We start from the raw sequence: 18,988 nt of genomic DNA on the forward strand, positions 1-18,988 counted from the left end.
CATCGCTCCCCTGCAGACCCAAGAAGTTGGCCGAGCAGCGCATGCGCCCAGGTGAAGCGGCGGTAGTGGAGGCGAGAACGCGTACCCGTGCGTTCCTGCTGTGGAGCCGGGGCGACCTGGGCTTCCAGTTTAGACCGAAGGGTTCTGACTGGGTGAGAGAGAACACGTGATGTGAAGGGGTCTGGGAACCGACACCCGTGGACCCCACTTGGGAAGTCCCCCTTCCACTTTGCCCGTCGCCCCTCCCGGGACTCCTGCAGCGAGCGACTCCGCCTGCGTCCGGAGTCGCCGACCTAACGGCTGATCGGAGCAATGGTGCCACCTAGCGGACGGTGTCGGAGCAGCCCATGGTGGCGGCGGCGGGGACCCCAGCCTCGAGGAGGTGCTAATGACGGGCGGGGGTGGCGCTTCAGCACCGCTGTGGCCCGGACAGCGCCTCCCGCCCCCCCACACCCCCGCCCTCCAAATCCAGCTTACGAGCCCTTGCGAAGGGACCCAACGGAAGATACTGAAGGAACTATGAGCCTCCCCAGACGCCACCTCACAGCCTCCAGTGGCTTTCAGTTTGCGAAGCTGGAATTCGGGAACCCAATGCTCTCCTTTTCTAAACTCCCTCTTCCCTCCTCTAGTAGGGACTGATGGTGGGGACTAAAGCAGCCCAGGACTGTGGAGGGGAGCGTCACGCATTTTATTATTCATACTACACTTTCCGATGCCGGGTTCCTCAAGTGTTACTAGAGAGGAGCTCAGACGAGGGCTAGGGACAGTAGAGGGGGAAGCTCCTACAAATCCAGAAATCTGCAAGCTCTCTGCCCTCGGAAGCGAGGCACAAATCTGTTGTCAGGCGCTAGGACCCAGGACAGCCAGGAAGGCAGAGAGCAGGTGGGTTGAGCCGGAGACCAGCGGAGCGGAGGGCAGATCCGCGGGCTCTAGGGCCGCGAGAAGTTCCGGCGGTGGGCGGGGCATGGGCAGCGCACGCGCAGGCGTAGACGGCGGACTCATGGATCTCGAACCGGAGCTTGCAACCGTGGAGGTTCCTGCTGGGCGCGTGCTCAGGTGCGGCGCGGCTCGGCCCGGGAGAGTCACGGGGACCATGGGGTGGTCGCGGGGAAGGGTAGGGGGTGTCCAGGTGGCCCCGACTGCCTGACTCTGACCCCGCGTCTCCTCCAGTGCCCGGGAGCTCCTCGCCGCTCGCTCGCGGTCCCAGAAGCTACCCCAGCGCTCGCATGGTCCCAAGGACTTCCTCCCCGACGGCTCGGATGCCCAGGCCGAGCGGCTGCGCCTGTGCCGGGAGGAGCTCTGGCAGCTGTTGGCAGAGGAGCGCGTGGAGCGTCTGTGAGAGGGACGGGCCGGGGGCGGGGCCGGGACTAGGACTGCGGGGCGGACCGACCGAGGAGACTCGGTTAGACTGAGACGGGCTCCTCCCCACTCCTCCCCAGGGGCAGTTTGGTGGCCGCGGAATGGAGACCAGACGAGGGGTTCGTGGAATTGAAGTCTCCTGCGGTGAGCGGCGGCGCTGAGGGACAGGGGACCAGCTTTCTCTGCCCTTTCTGGCTCCTTTGTGACGTTTGCTCTGGGTCCCACACAGGGTAAATTCTGGCAAACCATGGGCTTCTCGGAGCAGGGCAGGCAGCGGCTTCACCCCGAGGAGGCCTTGTATCTGCTGGAGTGTGTGAGTGGGGCCCCAGGAGGGTGGGGGGGAAAGGGTTGGGATCAAAGAACGTGGGGGGGCTTTTTGGGGGGGAAGTATACACACAACTGAGTCTTCAGAAAGTTTGTAACCTGACTTCTAGAACGTAAGAGGATTATGATGTACAGGGAGTAGGGATTCCAGTCCGTGTTAGTGTTGCTGCTGCTCCCCCCTTCCTGGCTGATCATATTCTTGCTGTGATGCTGAGGGTGGGGTGTGTGTGTTGGGTTCCCACAGATATTAGAGCCAAGAAGTTACCCCATTGATTCTGCCACTGCAGGGAGGGCTTACACCTTGAGCTGTTGGCCCCACTTCTAGGGCTCCATCCAGCTCTTCCACCAAGACTTACCGCTGTCTATCCAGGAAGCCTACCAGCTGCTGCTGACAGAGGACACTGTGACTTTCCTGCAGTACCAGGTATCTGCCTCCCTCTCCCAGGAAAAGAGCCACCCATCCACTGAATCAGTGGGTATTTACACGTACCTAAGATGTGCAAGGCACAGAACCATATGCTGGGGCTACAAGACAGGCAAGGATTCTGCTGTCGTGGTGCTTACACCCGAGGGGTGGCAATGGATGATAAATCAGCAAGCGAAAGAACAATCGACTTCGCAGAGCTGAGTGTTAGGAAGAAGACAGTGGAGGAGGGGCACAAGGCTGGAGACATTAAGTGTCATCGGGACTACATGGATGGTATTTAAGACCAGGGGGGCTGTATGGGTGTGTGGCCAGAGTGGAGGGCTGCATCTGAGACCTTGTGGACTCCAGCATGTGGAGGTCCAGGGGAAGATGAGACCAGAAACAGACGGAGGAGTGTCCAGCAATGCAAGAGAAAAACCTGGAGAGATGACATCACAGAAGCCAAGAGGTCTTTTTCCAGGAACGAGTGGTCAGCTAAGTTGAAGGCTGCTGAGAGATCAAGCAAGATAGGGGACATTCTGGCGTACATCTCTGATACTGATACGGAGGCAGGAAGAGGAACACATGGCTCTTTACCAAACACCACTCCCACCCCACCCGTCAATGGAGGGGCGGAGGGTGTCCACCACCTTCTGCCATTGCCTTGTCCACATTGTAGTCAGGAGCTTCACTCTCATCAGCTTTGGTATCCAAATATTTTAGGGCATAGTTCTTTTCCTGACCCGTCAGCTATCAGCTTTTTGGGATTTGCATTTAAATCAAGAAACTGCTATATGTCATTTCTGCCCAGAGTAAGGTAAGCAAGAGACAGGAATTCATACTGAGACCTTAGTCTGGGGAAGGCATTTGTTAATAAGAGTGTGGGGAATGGCTTCTCTTCCTGAGAAAGAGTGTTTTGGTGTTTTTACAAGGGGACGTATGACCTTTACTTTTTTTTCTTTGGAGGTCTTCAGCCACCTGAAAAGACTGGGCTATGTGGTTCGACGATTCCAGCCAAGGTAAATCCCTATCTCATTTCTCTCCCATTTGTTCTCATCCTGGCATCTGGGTGACTAGCCCCAAAGTGGAAAGTGGCCTCTGCTAACCTGGAGTCCTTGACTGGAGCTGCAGCTTTCAGGACATGGGCCGTGGGCCTTTGCTGGAAATGATCTGTTGAGAGGCATGTTGGGACAATCTGGTCATTTCAACTTCTCCTGGGTTATCAGAGTGAGCCCCACCTTCAGCCTGTTCACTCCATAGATAATGATTGAGCACCCACAGCTAACTGTGAGCATGGAAATGCACCGGAACAGGGCCAGGCACTTAGTAAGTGTGCCAGCAGATTTGTCGAATGCAGGCAGGAGTGAAGGAATTAACAGTTGGTAGGGTTTCACATCCCTTTGGCTAAGTTAGATGTTCTTTTCTTCTGGGGCTTCTGAAGGTCATCACCTTAGTAATCCAACATTGCCAGGAGCCACAGAGACCTTCAAACTTGGAGTGGAAACAGGTACAGCCTTTGCAGTTTCCAGGATGTCACCAAAACTCTAGGACAGAACTTTAATTTCTGAAAGTGGAATATATCCTAAGGGAATAGTCACAGATGTGTACATAAGTTTACCTGTGACAACGTTCATTCATTCAACAGTATTTGTTGATTACTTACTGGGTGCCAGGCCCTGTGCTTGTTAACAGCTGAGGAACAGCAGAGAACAAAATCACTGCCCCACATAACTTGCGTTTAGTGGGGAGCTTACACAACACAGTGAACTTGGAAACATCCTATGAGTCCAACAGGAAGGGCATAGTCACACAAATTAGCTTATCCCTTCGAGCAGCACTGTCCAATAGAACTTTCTGTGGTGATGACAATGTCCCACATCTAAGCTGTCCAGTATACTCGTATGGGGCTTGTACAACTGAGTTTTTCATTTTCATTTTAATAGATTTAACTTCAGTAATTCCTTATGTCTAGTGGCTACCATGTCAGACAATGCAGCCTTAGGGTCATAAAAAAAGTCATGGCAGGGGAGGACTGCTATAGTGATAAGGGGCCATGTCTATAACATATTATTAACTAAAACAAAAAGTCTACAAAGCAGTATGTCATTTTTGTTAGAAAAACCAAATATGGAGAGAAACGGTCAGTGTGGTGTTTATAAGAAACAAAAATGTTACAATGGTACCCATGGGTTTTTATTTTCATTTTTATTTTCTAAGTTTTCTGGTCCTTGATATTTCTCACCAGTGATTATTTGCTTCTGGCTCTGCAGGAGCCCTGCTTCCAGGGAGCCTCAGTTCACAGGTGCCACACAGAGGCCTGGGCAGAGATGCATGGGCAGGCCCCTGTGGCCGTCCCTGTGTACTCCACGGGCAGGTCTGCCTGGTGCCTTAGCCCTTGGGTGTGGCTGACCCTGGCCCACTGACTTGCCCGCTGGGCCAGCCCCTCACAAACCCCACCAGGAGCATCAGGCTGAGCAGCTGGATCTGTTGTTTGCCCCATTCTCACCCCACAGCTCCATCCTGTCCCCTTACGAGAGGCAGCTGAACTTGGACAGCAGGGCCCAGTGCTTGGAGGATCGGAATGGCAAGAGGAAGAGGAGGAGCTCCAGCTCTCGGTAATGCTCCCCACTTGGCCACGCCCCAGGGAGTTCTGGGGGGCAGAGCTGGTGTTTGGGACTTTGGAGAAAGCATAGGCTTAAGAGCTGGGCTTGGGGAGCTCCCTTGAGGGCTCAGGGAGGCAGAAGTGCACCCACAGGACATATGCACCTCACTAGTCAGGAGCAGATGTGCTGCATTTCCTCCCCATGTCCCTCAGGTCCATTAATAAGAAGCCCAAGGCCCTGGAGAACCCCCTGCAGGGGGTGGATGGGACACCTGAGAGCCTGGCAACCTCCATCCCACCTTCCAGCAACCAGAACATCCGATGCCCTGAGGAGAAACCCCAGGAGTCAAGCCCCATAAAGGGCCCAACGGGCCCCTTTCAGCTTCTGGGGTCCCTAGAGCCCAGCATGGCCAGGGAGGGGGTGGGGTCCAGCCAGGAGAGTGGCAAAGTAGAGAATGGGGTCAAGGGGGTTTGTAAGCCACGCTGGAACTTTGAGCAGATCTCCTTCCCCAACCTGGCTTCAGATGGCCGCCACACCTTCCTGCTTGCCCCAGCCCCAGAGCTGCTCCCGGCCAATGTGGCAGGGCGGGAGACAGATGCTGAGTCCTGGTGCCAGAAGCTGAACCAGCGGAAGGAGAAGATCTCCAGACGGGAACGGGAGCAACAGGCAGAGGCCCAGCACTTCCGGGAGGACATAAATGCAGATGCCCAGGTGCAGCGCTGCTCCAGCTGGTGGGAGTACAAGCAGCTGCTGCAGAAGCGGCACCTGCAGAAGACCCAGAGCCGCCCCCCACACCTGTGGGACCAGACTGTCACCCCCTTGTTGAGTCCCAGCCAGGCAGACTCCCCAGGTACCCTCTCACTCTGCCATAGCCCCACGGGCCACTGGCAGCTAAGGAATCACAAGACTTTGAAAGGGCACGGATTGCCCAAGACCGATTAAAGCTTAAGAAAGATGGGGGAGGAGAGAGCTGTCCCATGGAGTGGAACCCACCAGGGCAGTCTGTTTTCCTGGGAAGCAACAAAAGGACCCATGTGGGAAGGTTTACAGATGGCGAGTCAGTGCCCAGGGAAAGGACAGGAAAGCAATGAAAACTCCGAACAAGTCCTTACTTAATGTCATACACCAGATGGGTGGGGATAGCTCTGCCACCAACTTGCTGTGCTCCCTGTTCTCCTCAGTCTGTTAGGGGAACAAGCAGGTGATCTGTAGACCAAATAAAAGGAAAGCTTGCTGTATGCCCTGCATGTTAAGGACAGGGGACTAATAGAACAAGAATGACACTAACAGATTCAGAAGTACTTACAGCCCTTCTGGGAACATGGGAGATTGTAAGTAACTGGATGAAGGCTGCCAGATCAGTTATGTTACGGATAAACATGGTAAATCTCTGTACTAACAAAACTCTGGAACCCCTGACGTAAATGGCAGACCGAGAATGTCAAGGGAGCCTATAGATGACTGACTCCCCTCCCCAACGCTTTATTTTCACTGTCCTTGTAGCCGCAGTCCTTCAGCATATCTCTGTGCTGCAGACAACACACCTTGCTGATGGAGGTGCCCGGTGAGTTTCTAGGTAGTGCCCATCTCCACAGTACTTTGGCTGCCAGTAGGAGTTGGCAGCTGGGATCTGAAATTGGGTATAAGCCGAGGGATCATTCCAGGGCCCCCTACCGTGGCTAATATTCATGTGTGTCTAGGGGAGAGGCTGGACTGAATGGATTTACCCCCAGGGTTCTGAGATGGGCAGCTGAGCCTGCCCTGCACATCAAGTGGCACCTCACAGCAGGACCTCAGTTTCCCTGAACAGGCTGCTTCCTGGAATGGGGAGAGGGAAAGGGTGGCGTGGAAAGAAAAGGTGGAGCAGGAGAGTTCCCTAAGGTTTCTCACTCTGTCCTCAGGCTGCTGGAGAGGTCTGGGGGCTTGAAAATCAGCTTTGATGTTTACCAGGCCGACGCTGTGGCCACGTTCCAAAAGAAGAACCCTGGCAAGCCCTATGCCCGGATGTGCATTAGTGGGTACGAGACCAGCGAGCATGGCCCCCAGGCTGCTGCCAGTTATGTAAACCAAGTGGACTGCCCCACCACACCCCTGACAGATTGTCAATCCCTGAGAGGATCCAGAGGTCCAGAGAGATTATGTGACCCACTAGAGGCCACACAGCCAGTTAGTGCTATGGAACCCAAGCTTCCCAGTCCTCAGCCCTCATTCCTGGCATTTGCAGGTAGCCTCTCTCCTGTTGTGGGCTCATTTGAGAACCTGACTCTTCCTTGCCCCCTTACTCAGCCAGGGTTCTGGGTCTTTCTTGAACTTATCAGAGCCATGCAGTTTGCAGACAGGAGAGTCCAGGGGCCAGACTTCTTGTACTCCCATCTCCTGTCTTAGTCTCCCTTCCCTGGGAGCCACAGAGGGCTGGTGTCTCAAAGCCTGGGGGTAGGCTATGTCCAGGTCTCAGTCTAACCTTTATCCCTGCAGATTTGATGAGCCAGTCCCAGACCTCCGCACTCTCAAGCAGTTGTCGTACCAGAGTGGGGATGTTCCTCTGATCTTTGCCCTGGTGGATCACGGAGACATTTCCTTCTACAGCTTCAGGGACTTCACACTGCCAAGGGATTTGGAACACTGACTGCAGCTCTGGCAGGACCTGGGGCCTGTTGGAAGGGGTGGGGGGATGGGGACCTGGACTGTCTACTTTCAGGGACCATCTCAGCTGCCTCCTACACCCTGTAGCTGCAGGGGCTAGTCTGGGCCTTGGTCCTGGGTGTCTGATGCTTGCAGAAGAGCAAAGTTGAGCCCCTCCCCCCCACACACACACTTGGCTGTTGCAGCGCTTCGGAGCTCCCGGCCTAAGACTGATGCCTTGCAGTGATCTCGGAATTCAGCGCTAGATTTTAGACACCCAGCGCGGTGAGCCAGAAGAGAGGACTCTGTACCTTTAAAGGAGAGGGTGCCTGCTTCATGCGATAAAGCCAAAGCCATTAAAAAATAGATCCCTTTTATGCTGTGGCTGGATATACTGGAGAAGTCCCCCAGCCCCAGTATGGGGGCGCAGACCCCCCCCAACCCGTTATCGGTGGAACTGGCCCCTAGGACCTCACCCCTGCTTTGCCTACCCTCAGAGAACACTGCTTTCTCCGGTGCTAAAAGAAGCCCGCAGGAGGGCAGGACACGACCCCGCACCTTCCTGGGGCCTGCGTCGGAGGTGATGGGAAGTCACAGACCTCTGGTCAGCTCGGCTTTCTGAAAGGGGTCCTCGAAGGGAGGCCAGCGGTCCAGCAGCCCTTCCCTGAAGGCAGCCGATCTGGGTAGGGCAGCTGAGAGGCGCCATAGTCGCTGCGAGCTGTGCGGGGGAGCGCGCCATTCGCGCCCCAGGCCTGGACTCCGCGCCCCTTCCGCTCCCGCCTCTGGTCGCTCTAACCCCCTCCCTCGTGCTAAAAACTCTAGTTACTGTTGGTGTCCCTGGGGCCTCGGGCGTCTGCCTACCTCAGCAGGGACTAGGAGAAGGGGGTTCCAGGCTGGGGCCCGCCCCGAGGGGAGGCGCCTCGCGGCGACGCCCCCGGCCCCACGCCACCTCGCTCTCGGGTCTCGAAACCTGGTCGTGTGTCCGCCGGTCACCCTCTGATTGGATTGGGCGCTCTCAGGAAGAGCCGGCCGGGGCATGCCCCGCCCTCCGCAGCTCCGGGCCGGGTTGTGGAGGGACGGCTCCTCTGGGCAGTCGGACCTGGGAGGTGGCCCGGGGCCGTCGCGCGTTCCGGGAACTATTTCTTCCTCCGGGAGGCGGCGGGACACTGGGCGCGGCGAGCCGCTCTCCGACCAGGTACGCGCAGGTGAGGCCGGGGGCGGGGCGGCAGCGCCTCGTGCATATTCTCTCAGGCCTAGGCCCCGCCCCAAGCTGCCTGGGGCCGCGGATTGGTCCGAACGGCGGTCTCCGCCCCGCGAGGGCGCTCACGCCCCGTCGGCGCAGGGCTGCGGGGGGCGGAACTGAGGCGGGGCCGGGCCGCTGGGGCCCCGCGCTCGGGTTCTGCGGGCCTTGCCGGCTCGCCCTTTATGTAAATAGTAGCGGCTCCGCCCCCTGCTCGCCGCGCTGGAGGTGAGCAGGAAGGAGACGGCCGCCCAGCAGCCCGGGGCCGGCGGCGGAGTGAGCGGAGCCAGCGGCAGGCGCCGAGGGACTCGGAGGCCTCGGCGGGGGCCGGCCTGGGGTTCCAGGTGAGGCGCGGGCCGGGGCCCACCTATCCGGGCCCGCCCCCTCGGGGCACCAGCCACTTGGGGTGGGGAGGCAGGGAAGGGCCGGGACCCCGGGCGGGGCGCGGAGGGCTGCGCCCAGGTCCACCCGCCTTATCCTGGATCCAGTCGCTCCGCCGGTTTAGGAGAAAGACACCTGTAGAAAGTGCCACTGGGAACTTTCCTCTGCCTCATCCGCCCGCGATTACAGATTTAGGTTTCGGGTTTGCACAGTAATTAGTGTTGGCTTTGGGGAGTGGGGAAACAGGTGCCCCGCCCGGCTGGGTGCGAGGGTCACCGCGAGCGGAGACGGAGGCCCCGGGCCCCGGGCCCCACCACGTGCAAGGTGCCTGGCCGGGGAGGCCGGCGACGCGCGTCTCCCATGGTCCTCTCTCCGGGAGCGGCGGCCGGAGAGTGTTACGTCGACGGGTTAGCCCCCGTCCCTGCCATCTGGGCCCTCTTCCTACCGGCCCTTTGTGTCTCGTAATCCCCGGACGCAGGAAGCCCGCGGGAGGGACTTAGGGCCTTTCTCTGCCTCGGGCGGCTTTGGGCACCTCTAGGGGACAGTACGGAGACCTAGTCTGTTTTCCACAACGACAGAGGTGGGGTTGCACTATGGAACGTTGGGACTTGGCTAGGAGTGGAAAATTCTGCCTTGCCAGAGGAAGTGTGCAAAGTTTGCTCAAGGTTTTGCTCCGGCTGGATCGTTCGTAGGCACATTGAGCTTTGGCTGGGGGGAGAACTGACTAAGCAGGAGAGCCCTTTGTGGCCCCCTGAAGCTTTCACCTGAGACAGGTGAGGTGGGTGGGGCTTAGACTCAGGCTCCTTCCATGGGGATCCATGAGCCAGACGCAGTGCGTCTTAACTTGGGCTCTAGGGATCCTCCGCAGAGTTTACAACTCAAGGGTGCAGAGGGGATTCTGAACAAGGAAGAGAGCTGGGAGGCAAAGAGTGTACGTGGGACACAGGAAACCCCCAGGTGGGAAGAACAGAGCTGCAGTACAGAAGAGCTGGGGCCCAGCACAGGGGAAGCCAAGGTCAGAAGATGCTTTTAAGGAAGACAGGCTGGGTCTGTGTGAACTGAAGTCCAGAAAGGATCCTCCGAGATGGTCCACCTTTCTTATTTTATGGGCAGAGAATCTAGATTTGGTTTCCTTAATTGATCTGCGCACAGTGTCCACTATGGCAGTCAGGACTCTGGCTCTGGGGGCTGTGACCAGGACTGGCTCCTCTTTTCCGAAGTTAGACTGGGCCAGTCTCAATGGGGACCACTGGACAGTGTTTGGGGAGATGAGACCTTTTAGAAAGTATAAAATAAGAGGGAAAAACTTCTCCCTTTTGCCTCACAGTCTTTCCTCAGACATAGTGTTCAATAGGTGTTTTAGTGTCCTTCCGTTCCCAGGTATACTTTTGAATTGTGTCTGATCAATTTTTCTTCTTGCATGACCTTGGCTCGGTCACTTAACCATACCAAGCCTCAGCCAGCCTTACTTTTTACCAATGTTGACAAGAAGATGAAAAATGTTACAAACACATGTGGCTTGGCACATGCTGGAACCAGGTGAGGGTGAGCTTCTCAGCATCCCTGCAAAGCATAAAAAGCAAGCGTGGTCACTTATGGGCCTTTGGGCAGACGTCTGGGCCTTTGGAACATGCCTGATGGATTGTGAGGGAATCTGGCTTCTCTGTCAAGAAGCCAACCGAGAGGGTCATGATTTCTGAGAGCCTCTGGAGGTCAGAACTTTTAAAATGAGGATGGGAATAGAGGGACAGAGGTAAAGGGCAGTGGCTTCTCTTAACCTCATCTGGTGTTCCAGTGGCCCTTGGTAATTCTCCTGCTCCTTGGGAGAGCCAGGAGTGAAGCCTGATGGCCAGACCCCAGCTGAGGATCTTTGGGGGGCGGGAGGGATGTAATCCGTTCTGTGTTCTGCTCAGGGGAGGGCTTGGCTGTACACATTCTGCACCCTGTTGGGGGGTGGGGGAAGGGGAGCACATTCCTGCGCTGCTCCTTGTCATTAAGGAGATTTTCTGAGAATTCCATAGTGCTTTCTTTCAACCTTATTTAGCGAAGGACTTCTCTGCCCCAGGACCCTCTCCCTAGGAGAAAGTGATGCATGGAGCTGGAAAGTTCGGAACCTTTACAGTCAGTCTGTGAGCCCCTGTCTACCCCACTGGAGACATTGAACACCCTGGGCAGGAGTCTCCAGGAGTAATGTGGGGTTTCCTGAAGGCTTACTTAGCCTTACTGGTGCTTCCAGATGTGTCAGAGGTAGCTCCTGAGACACCTGAGTGGGGGTGGAGAGGCTGGTGGTCCCTACTCCTGGGCTGGCTGCTTTGAGCAGCACTGGCCTCTGGGACTCCCTCATCCAGAGTAATCAGCTTGGAGAGGCCTTCTTATCTCATTCAGGCAACACCACTCTCAGGGTTCCTCCTGGGTCAAGGCATGCCAGGTCTGTGTGGCAGATTTGTCTTCCCTCACCCAGGAGCAGTTCGCAGGGACAAGTGGGGTAAGGGGCAGGAGGTGGGCATTCCCCACTGGGGCCTCTGGTTCTGCTAGCCCTTCTCTAGCCCCGCCTCCCCAGGGTTCCCCAGGAGACCCTCTGTCCTGTGCCCTGTCACCAAGAGGCTTTGCCCAGCTTCCTTTGAGGTGACCTTCCCTCCCCACCCTGCCTCCCAGAGGAAGCTGGTCCTTTGAAGAGTCACCCCACTCCTTCCTCTTCCCAGGAACCACGGTGAATTCTTGAGCTAGGAGAGGCTCCTCTGGGCGTGGGGACAGGGAAGCTGCTAGGGACCTGACTCTACCCTTCAGGAATTCAGCAGTGACCGGAGCCTTCTCTCGAAATGCCTGACTCAGTGTTCCCAGGGTTTGATGAAAGGGACCTCTGGGCACAGAACTGTTTGACTCTTGTAGATAATGATATTGTTGGGTTCTTTTTGCCAAGGAGCTGGGTGTCCTGGAGCCTTGGACTGAGGCAGGCCCACAAAAGTGTCCCCAGCAGGAAGCCAGGCATGATGTCCACATGGCCGTGGCCTTGGCCAGAGACTTAAGAGCAGGATGGAGAAGTCCCTGAGGGACCCTCTGGTGACCCAACCCAGTGTTCTCTGGGGTTGGTGGCTCCCGACTGGAGAAGACCTTAGTCTAGTTCACCCCCATTCAACCCTACCTGTTCATTCATTCACTCAACAAGTATTTACTGGTGCCTCTGTGTGTGTGGCGTGGCTTAGACACCAGGCATAATCCTCACACAAAGCCAAGGTCTCTGTCATCACAGGATTCTCATGCTAAAGGGTGGGGAGCGTGAGTACAGAAAATACGTTTAAGTAATAACATCTTAAAAGGCAATATGAGCACAGAGTACCAACTAAAGCAGGGGTAGGACCCCTGTGGTGGAGGCAGCTTGCAGCTTTAAAAGGGGGTTAGGGTGGTTCCTCGACAAGGTCACCCCCGAGCCCAGACTCACAGGGGTGAGGAAGTTCTCTAAATAAAAATTGGGTGTCTCGCAGGTGTCAAGGCACTAAGCACTGGGAATACAACCATGGGCAGGACAGGCTCAGCCCCTTTGTCCTAGAACTGGCATCTTCTAGAAACTCTTAGGACAACAGTTGAAGTTTCGAAGCAAGTAGGAGGCTGTGGAATGGGCCTGATAGGAGGAGCAGGCAGCCTACCCAGCCCCAGCCCAGGGAAGTTGGCCACTTTGTCCCCAGAATGGCTTTGCTTTTCCCTGTGCTTGGCCACATGCAAGCCATCCCTTCCCTGGAGAGAGTGTGATGTTGGATTAAGAAGGGGACTAAGGCCCGTAGAAGGATGATGGGGGTGGTGTCCATGTGTCCTGACTTCGCACCCATCCTCACAGCCTGGCTGAGCCGGGAAACCCTGTAGGAGGAGCCTCAGGTGCGGTGTGAGGGCCCTCCTGGGAACGCCCTCCTGGGGTTGTGAGACTGGCCCATGGCTCCTTTCAATGGATGGTGGGGAGGTGGGGGTGGCAGCTCACCTGGATCCAGCCAGGGAGGGCGAGGTCAGGATCTGGCTGCTGACCCCAGTGGTCCCCCCCAGGGGGTCCCACACCTGGCCAGTCCCTTTGTCCTGGGAGAGAGGCGTGAACGGAGCGGAGGGTTCTGCAGTCAGGTTGAAGTTCAGGGACTTGGACTCTTAGTAACTGCTTGGGCTTGCTAGCTCTTGGGATTGGTTATTTCATAAATAACTGTAAGAATTACACGAGATGAGGTGTATAATGTGCTTATATTACCTAACAACAGCAGTGATGACAATCCTTTCTTCCCACCCCATTTCTGTCTGGGAGCTCTGAGTCCCATCTCCACGAGGAGCCTTTTCAGCCAAGGTTTAGTTGCTAAGCTGCTGGCCAGGGGCCTGCCTAGTGCCTCTGGGAGATTGGGTTTCCCGGGGCAACGTGGGTGCTTGCAAAGCAGCTATGGGCATCTGAGTTGGCATGGACAGACGCCAGAGGGGTCAGTAATGGCCCCAGTCACATAGAGCTGTACCCCACCCATCTCTGCCTCGGTAGGCAGTGCAGGGGTGTACTCACACCCGGTAGATGCAGACTGGCGGCCAAAGCCACACAGGCCTCACACAGGATGTCGGGGAAGGAAGGGCAGCTGCCTCGGCGGCGGCAGGCAGTGGGGAGCACGAGCAGAGGGGAGAGCAGAGCTTGGGACTCAACCTCACATTGTGTGTGCCTCTGGGGGACCGAGTATAGCTCCAGGCGCCTTCTCCCCCCTGGGCCTGAGATGTCCAGAGTCCTGCTATGGAGTGTCACCTCTCACTGCCCAGGCTACTGAGGGGCCTTCTGGGCAGCTGGCCCATCATTACCTCCAGGACAGACAGGCTGGCTCGGCTTGGCCAGGCCTTGGTCTCATGGGGACCATTTAGCCCAGGCATCCCAAACAGTGCCAGTGTGGGACGAGCAGTCTGGCCTGGGAATCCCCTTCTTCCTGGGGCACAGTGAGGTTTGCTGCTTATAGTAAGGGGCCCAAGACAGGCCTTCCCCCATGTAGTTAGTCCTTCCCTCACTCCACTGTCTCTTCACTTACCTCCAGAGACCCACCGGTGAGGCAGGGTCCATGTGTCTCCTGGCCCCAGGGTTTGGGCAGAGGATGACAGGGAAAGGGTGTGAATTTGCTCGCCTGTTGCCAAGTTGACAGCTCTCCTATGTGTTTCCACGTAGGGAGAATAATTCTCACTGGCTGGCAGCAATGGTGGATGATGGGGAGAGTGAGAAGGGAAGGAAATCTTGAGATCAGCTGCCCACAGAGAACTTTCAGCCTAGTGCCACGCGCAAGGCACAGACCTGGGTAGAAAATGAGTAAGAATCAGCCATAGGTCAGCAAGCTGCATGTGGCCCAGAGTGCCCGCACCGAAAGGAAATGGCAAGGCCCAGCAGGGAGGGCGGCTCAGGGTCTGGTCAGGGGCAGAGGGCACGATGTGCAGGAACGGAGACCAAGGTTGGGCAGTCTTGAGGAGTTTGGCGGGTGGAGAAGGTGTTTCTTCCTGGGAAGTCCCCCTCTCAGGGGTCATGTTTTAGCCAGGCAGCGTCCCCAGTGCAGGAAGCCAGGCCCCTCAGAGCTCCTTACAGCCCCATAACTGCCTCAGACCCTTTTGGCATCAGACTTGGGGTCTCCTGAGCCTCTCTTCCCCCACAGCCCTTGTCGTAGAAGCGGCACTCAGGTGTACAGCACCCGAGAGTTTGCCGGCCCCTCACAGGCCCTCCTGTTGAAGCTCATGCCAGCGCCCCCGTCAGTGCCTACGAAGTAGTCAGGTCCTTTTACCCCAGGACCCTGGAGACCCGGGTCACACAGCTGGCTCCACCTGCCAGTCTACTCCCTGCCTCTGCGCCCATTTGGTGTCCACAGGGGTGTCCTCTCCCCTATCCAGGTTAACTGGCCGGAGAGGAGCCCAACTGCCAAGATAGTGGGAGCCATGCCCCCCCACGGGACTGAGTGCCCGCTGCGAGCTGAGAGCTGCCCTCACACCTGACAACCGCCTGGGCCTCACCCTTTCTCCCGTTTGATCCTCTTATCTACCCTCCTGGGAGGCAGATAACAAAAGAAGAAAAGAAATCAGCGCTAATTCCTTAAGGCTCCCAGGGTGTTGTCTACACATGTGAATATTTTTAACAGATTCGACCTGACTGCTGGGTACATAGCATACACGCTCCCAGGTCGCTAGTCTTCTGCCCTGTTTGTGACTGGAAGCCCCCCTCTTGGCACTGAGCATACTTCCCCTGCCCCCCTGTTGTTGGCCACTTAGCTTCCTTCTGATTTTTCCCAATAGATTAATGACCAGCCCAACAAGATGGGGCAGAACATTCTCAGAGCTGGATGGGGGCCTGTGTCCACGGTGGTTTTAGAGAGCGTTTTAGTATAAGGTGAGGTCAGGTGCTGAGGTTAGGGTGGTTAGGATGGGTTCAGATGGCGAGGGCGTTTTGGAAGGTGATTTTGGATGTGCTGCTTGAAAGGCAAGAAGGTATTTCAGACAGAAGCATGGAGACCGCGGTGAATGGCGCCGGGGGTGGCCGCTGAGCAGATGGACCAGCTGAGGCGGGGCCTAGCAAAAGGGACGTGTTGTGGGGGAGGGGAGGGCTGACCACATCAGGCCCCTGCCCTGGACTGTCAGTGGGTTCCCAGTGGAGTCAGATGGAAGCTCTTTGCTGTGAGCCACCAGGGTCCCCCTTCCCGGCCCACCTCATCTCTCCTTGTCGCCTGTCCTCAGCCCCTCCACTGTCTTCATCCTCCTGTAACACGCCAGCGCAGCTTGTTCCATCTGCCTGACACACCCTGCCCAAGTCTTACCACGGCCACCACTTCCTATCTTTCAGGTCTGGGTGGAGATATTATACCACCTCCGTTCATTCATTCACGGTGCTGCAGTGAAAAAGAAGGTCAGAGTCCCTGAGTAAGACTTGGAAAGCATATCCTTGTGAAGGGTTGCACGGGTCATAAACAGGACCTGTCAGTGAACTAGGCCACTGTGACCAGTATTAAGGAGAAAAACAAAGCTAGGAAGTAGGAGAGAGAATGTCAGGGGCGGGACATTTGAGGAGAGACAGGGAGGGAGGCATGTGAGTATCTGTAGGAAAAGCATCCCGGGCAGAAGGCACCGGGAATGCACGCGCCAGAACCGGGAATGGTCACCCAGTCCTTCCGCCACCAAACCCTGTTCACTCTATCTCAGCATCTTTCTTTATTCTCTTGCTGGCCCTGATCTCTATCTGAAACCATCCCGCGGACTGATTTGTGTACTTGTGAGTCATCACACTCTCCCCTGCAAGGATGTGAGCTTGGTGACATAAGGGATCTTGTCTGTCACTGTTGTACCCCCAGTCCTAGGACATTGCCATCTCCATGCCAAGAGCTGTGCTGGACACTGGCATTTGGCATTGTTCCCACCCCTCCCAGCAGACCTGTGCAGGAGGAAGTGTGCCCCATCTTACAGACACCCTTCAAGAAAGGGTGGCACTTTGTATGCCTTGCCCTGAGCAGTTCTGGATTCGGAGCTGCACTGAGGGCTTGACTGCAGTGAGGAGCTGATGCTGTGGCTGCCCCACTTTGGTCCCCGCTCCATCATTCCACATCAGAGGGGTTCCAGCCTCTGTGCAACAGGCGGCAGGCCCATGCAAGGCCCCCAGCTTCCCCCAGCCAGACCTCGCCAGCACTCCACAAGCGGCGGCCGAGCCCCCCAACTGCTTGGTTGGCTCTGAGCTGCAGGCATGTGGGCGTGAGTGCACACACGTGTCTGTGCCTTTTAACTGCAGGGGTGTAATTAGGCATCCTGTCCTGTCATAGCCATCCTTTGCTGCCTCCCAGAGTCCTTAGATTTGGGAGTTCGCCAGACCTGGGGCCAAATCTGAGTTCTGCTGTTTCTTCTAGTGACCTTGGACATGTGGCCCGTCCTCTGTGGTCCTTTTCCTTGTCTGCCAAGTGGGGATATTCCGCTCCCCTGCACTCCCGGGAGGCCGGCGGCAGGTGAAGGAATACGGGGTAGGGTTTAGATGTGTGCCTCCTTCACAGCTCACAGGGGACCAAGGAAAGGAGCAATCGGGACATGTACTGACACGCCACTGCTCTACCCATGGGTGGTGTGGTTTAGGGAGGATTTTCTCCTCAAGATTGTTTGCTTTTTCAACAGTGAGCATGGATTACTTGAGCAAAATGTTTAAAAAGTAATAAAAATAACACACAAGGGTCTGGTCCAGTGCCCGGTAAGCAGCAGGTGTTCCAAGGGACATTTAGGTGCATGGCATGCCCACCCTACCCTCTTGAGTGGGGGTGTCTCCCACCCATCTCCACATCCTGTCTCCCTCCCTCCTAGCTGCACCTCCTCCCCTGGGACTGCCTGTATGGGGCCTTGGCACAGATGGCCCTGTGCCCTCTTCTCTCCACCCCCTGGCCTGCATGGGTCCTGCAGGGCAGAGCCCAGATCATCCTCTCCCTGGAGTCTGCAGAACCCCCCCACCCCCACCCCACTCCTGGGCGCTGCTCCCAGCTTCCTCTGACTTCTGACCCTCTGACCCAGGCCTGAGAAGGGAGGGTAAGCACCCCCAGGACCCAGAGCGCCCTCCCCCACGGCTGGAATGCTCAGCCACAGCTCAGCTGTTTGTCCAGGAGGCCCGTGTTGCCGCTGGTCTGGAGTCTGTTTTCACTCCCAGTTCTGGGAGCCTCTAGATCTGTCCCATGTCTGTTCCCTGGATCCCCTTCAGGGCCTCGGCTCAGGTGGACACCTGGGAGTTTCCCAATTACCTGCTGTTCTGAGGGGAAGTGGGGCTCTCTGCTCTGCCCTGGCTCCCCCAAAATGTGAAAGCACAAATCTCTCACATCCACCCTTGCCCCCTCCTCAAGTGGTGGCCTTTTTGTTGTCCCCAGATGGTAATGGTGCTCTAAGGTTTGGTGTCTGCCTGTTTCCAGTTGGGGTGGCATTTGGAATACCGTGGGATGTGTATCTGTGCCAGGTGGGGTGACCCATCCCAGCATGGCCAGCCTCAGTTGCTCTGCCAAAAGAATCCCCCAGTTCTACCATGCACAGGCCTCAAAGGGAGCTCCCAGTCTTTGATCACACAGGTTCCTTTCATATGCAAAATCCTGGCCTGATGGTTAATTTTTGTCACCTCCCAAGAAGCCAGAAACTTCAGAGCATCCTTGGGTCTCAGCTTCACACTTTCTTCTCTAAAGGACACCCCTACCCAGAGCACTCAGCACCCTGCGTGGTCCTGTCTTTATCTGCCCCCACCCGAGACTGAGCTCCTCCAGGGTGGGGACTGGCTCTGCTTTCTTCCCTTTGTAGTGTTTCCCGGGTGGGCCTGAGTTCCTGTTTCCAAGGTCAGGCCTTGGTGTCCTTTGGTCAGTGGGAGGCCGAGCTACTGGAAGCCGGAAGCTGGAGTACAGATGATCCGCCCCCCTTCCCCCAAGGATGATCCAGAAATAGTTTCCTCGGATTGGGAAGGCATTCTGCAGTGGGCGGACAATTTGGGGGCCTTGAGCTCCTTTCTGTATTGGGAGTAGATTTCTTCTCCTGATTAGCCTCCACTTGGGCCCCTGGGAAAGGGAGCCTTTCTGAGCACAGCCCATCAGGTCGGGAAGCCTGGGGCCAGGGCTGCGGCTACAGAGACCCCAGCAGCCTCATGGGGTGGACCCAGGTCTACCATGGGTCCCAAGTGTGGGGTGGGATGGGCTACACCCCCTGACTGTGTGCTCTTCATGCTCCCCCACTCAGGTTCCTGGCAGCTGTGGCTGGTGGGAACAGCGTAAGCCGAGAGTTGCTGACAGCCTTCCCTGAAGTTAGAAGGCAGAGTCGGCCTGGGGATGCCGGCTCCCTGAGAGCTTGCTGCTGGGCCCTGGCCTATGATGGCCGGCCTCTCCCCTACCCCCATTTGGGTTCTGGTCTGGGAGCCCAGCTGGACAGCCTTTGCATTCCCACCTCTCAGCCAGCTCTGGAGAGAGGCCTGTGAAGTTTCCCTTTCTGTTTAGTTGGAGTTTAATGGTTTTTCAGAAAACAGGTTAACAATTAAGCTAATTAACCTTAGGGCTTCTGGGCCTCCTGTTCCTCTAAAGCTAAATGGCTAAA

General features: G+C 56.6%; 2 protein-coding genes across 19 annotated transcripts in view; both read left to right on the forward strand.

The window, feature by feature from the left end:
* Window positions 1–49: 49 nt before the first annotated feature.
* TSEN54 (tRNA splicing endonuclease subunit 54) lies at window positions 50–7,690 on the forward strand. Of its 2 annotated transcripts, XM_081028676.1 has the most exons (11): window positions 50–1,056; window positions 1,171–1,335; window positions 1,440–1,503; window positions 1,589–1,672; window positions 2,009–2,107; window positions 3,056–3,108; window positions 4,603–4,704; window positions 4,905–5,542; window positions 6,196–6,256; window positions 6,594–6,710; window positions 7,168–7,690. In XM_081028676.1, exons 1-11 carry the CDS (start codon window positions 713–715, stop codon window positions 7,316–7,318), a joined length of 1,878 nt encoding a protein of 625 aa, XP_080884802.1. In that variant the 5' UTR covers window positions 50–712; the 3' UTR covers window positions 7,319–7,690. The 2 variants fall into 2 exon arrangements, with proteins under 2 accessions (XP_080884802.1, XP_080884803.1); XM_081028677.1 differs by lacking the exons at window positions 6,594–6,710; window positions 7,168–7,690 and having other exon boundaries at window positions 4,905–5,403; window positions 6,196–6,490.
* A 965-nt stretch (window positions 7,691–8,655) lies between these two features.
* LLGL2 (LLGL scribble cell polarity complex component 2) overlaps window positions 8,656–18,988 on the forward strand; it is a 33,548-nt gene continuing 23,215 nt past the window's right edge. For 15 of the 17 annotated variants that reach the window (XR_013991959.1, XR_013991960.1, XM_081028924.1 and 12 more), the window contains exon 1: window positions 8,681–8,898. The gene's annotated coding sequence lies outside the window, so the exon portion shown is untranslated. Of the gene's footprint in view, window positions 8,899–18,988 lie in introns of all 17 variants that reach the window. The other 2 variants (XR_013991958.1, XM_081028926.1) reach the window with 2 other exon arrangements.

Source organism: Rhinolophus hipposideros (genome assembly GCF_964194185.1).
Source record: "Rhinolophus hipposideros genome assembly, chromosome: 20".
NCBI classification, from domain to species: Eukaryota; Metazoa; Chordata; class Mammalia; order Chiroptera; family Rhinolophidae; genus Rhinolophus; species Rhinolophus hipposideros.

Bases quoted from the DNA above. Each gene is read 5' to 3' on its own strand.
- TSEN54 (XM_081028676.1), top strand. From the start codon at position 713: ATGCCGGGTTCCTCAAGTGTTACTAGAGAGGAGCTCAGACGAGGGCTA. The intron at 4,705-4,904 runs GTAATGCTCCCC...CATGTCCCTCAG, and splicing joins AGGAGGAGCTCCAGCTCTCG to GTCCATTAATAAGAAGCCCA. The intron at 5,543-6,195 runs GTACCCTCTCAC...CTGTCCTTGTAG, and splicing joins CAGCCAGGCAGACTCCCCAG to CCGCAGTCCTTCAGCATATC.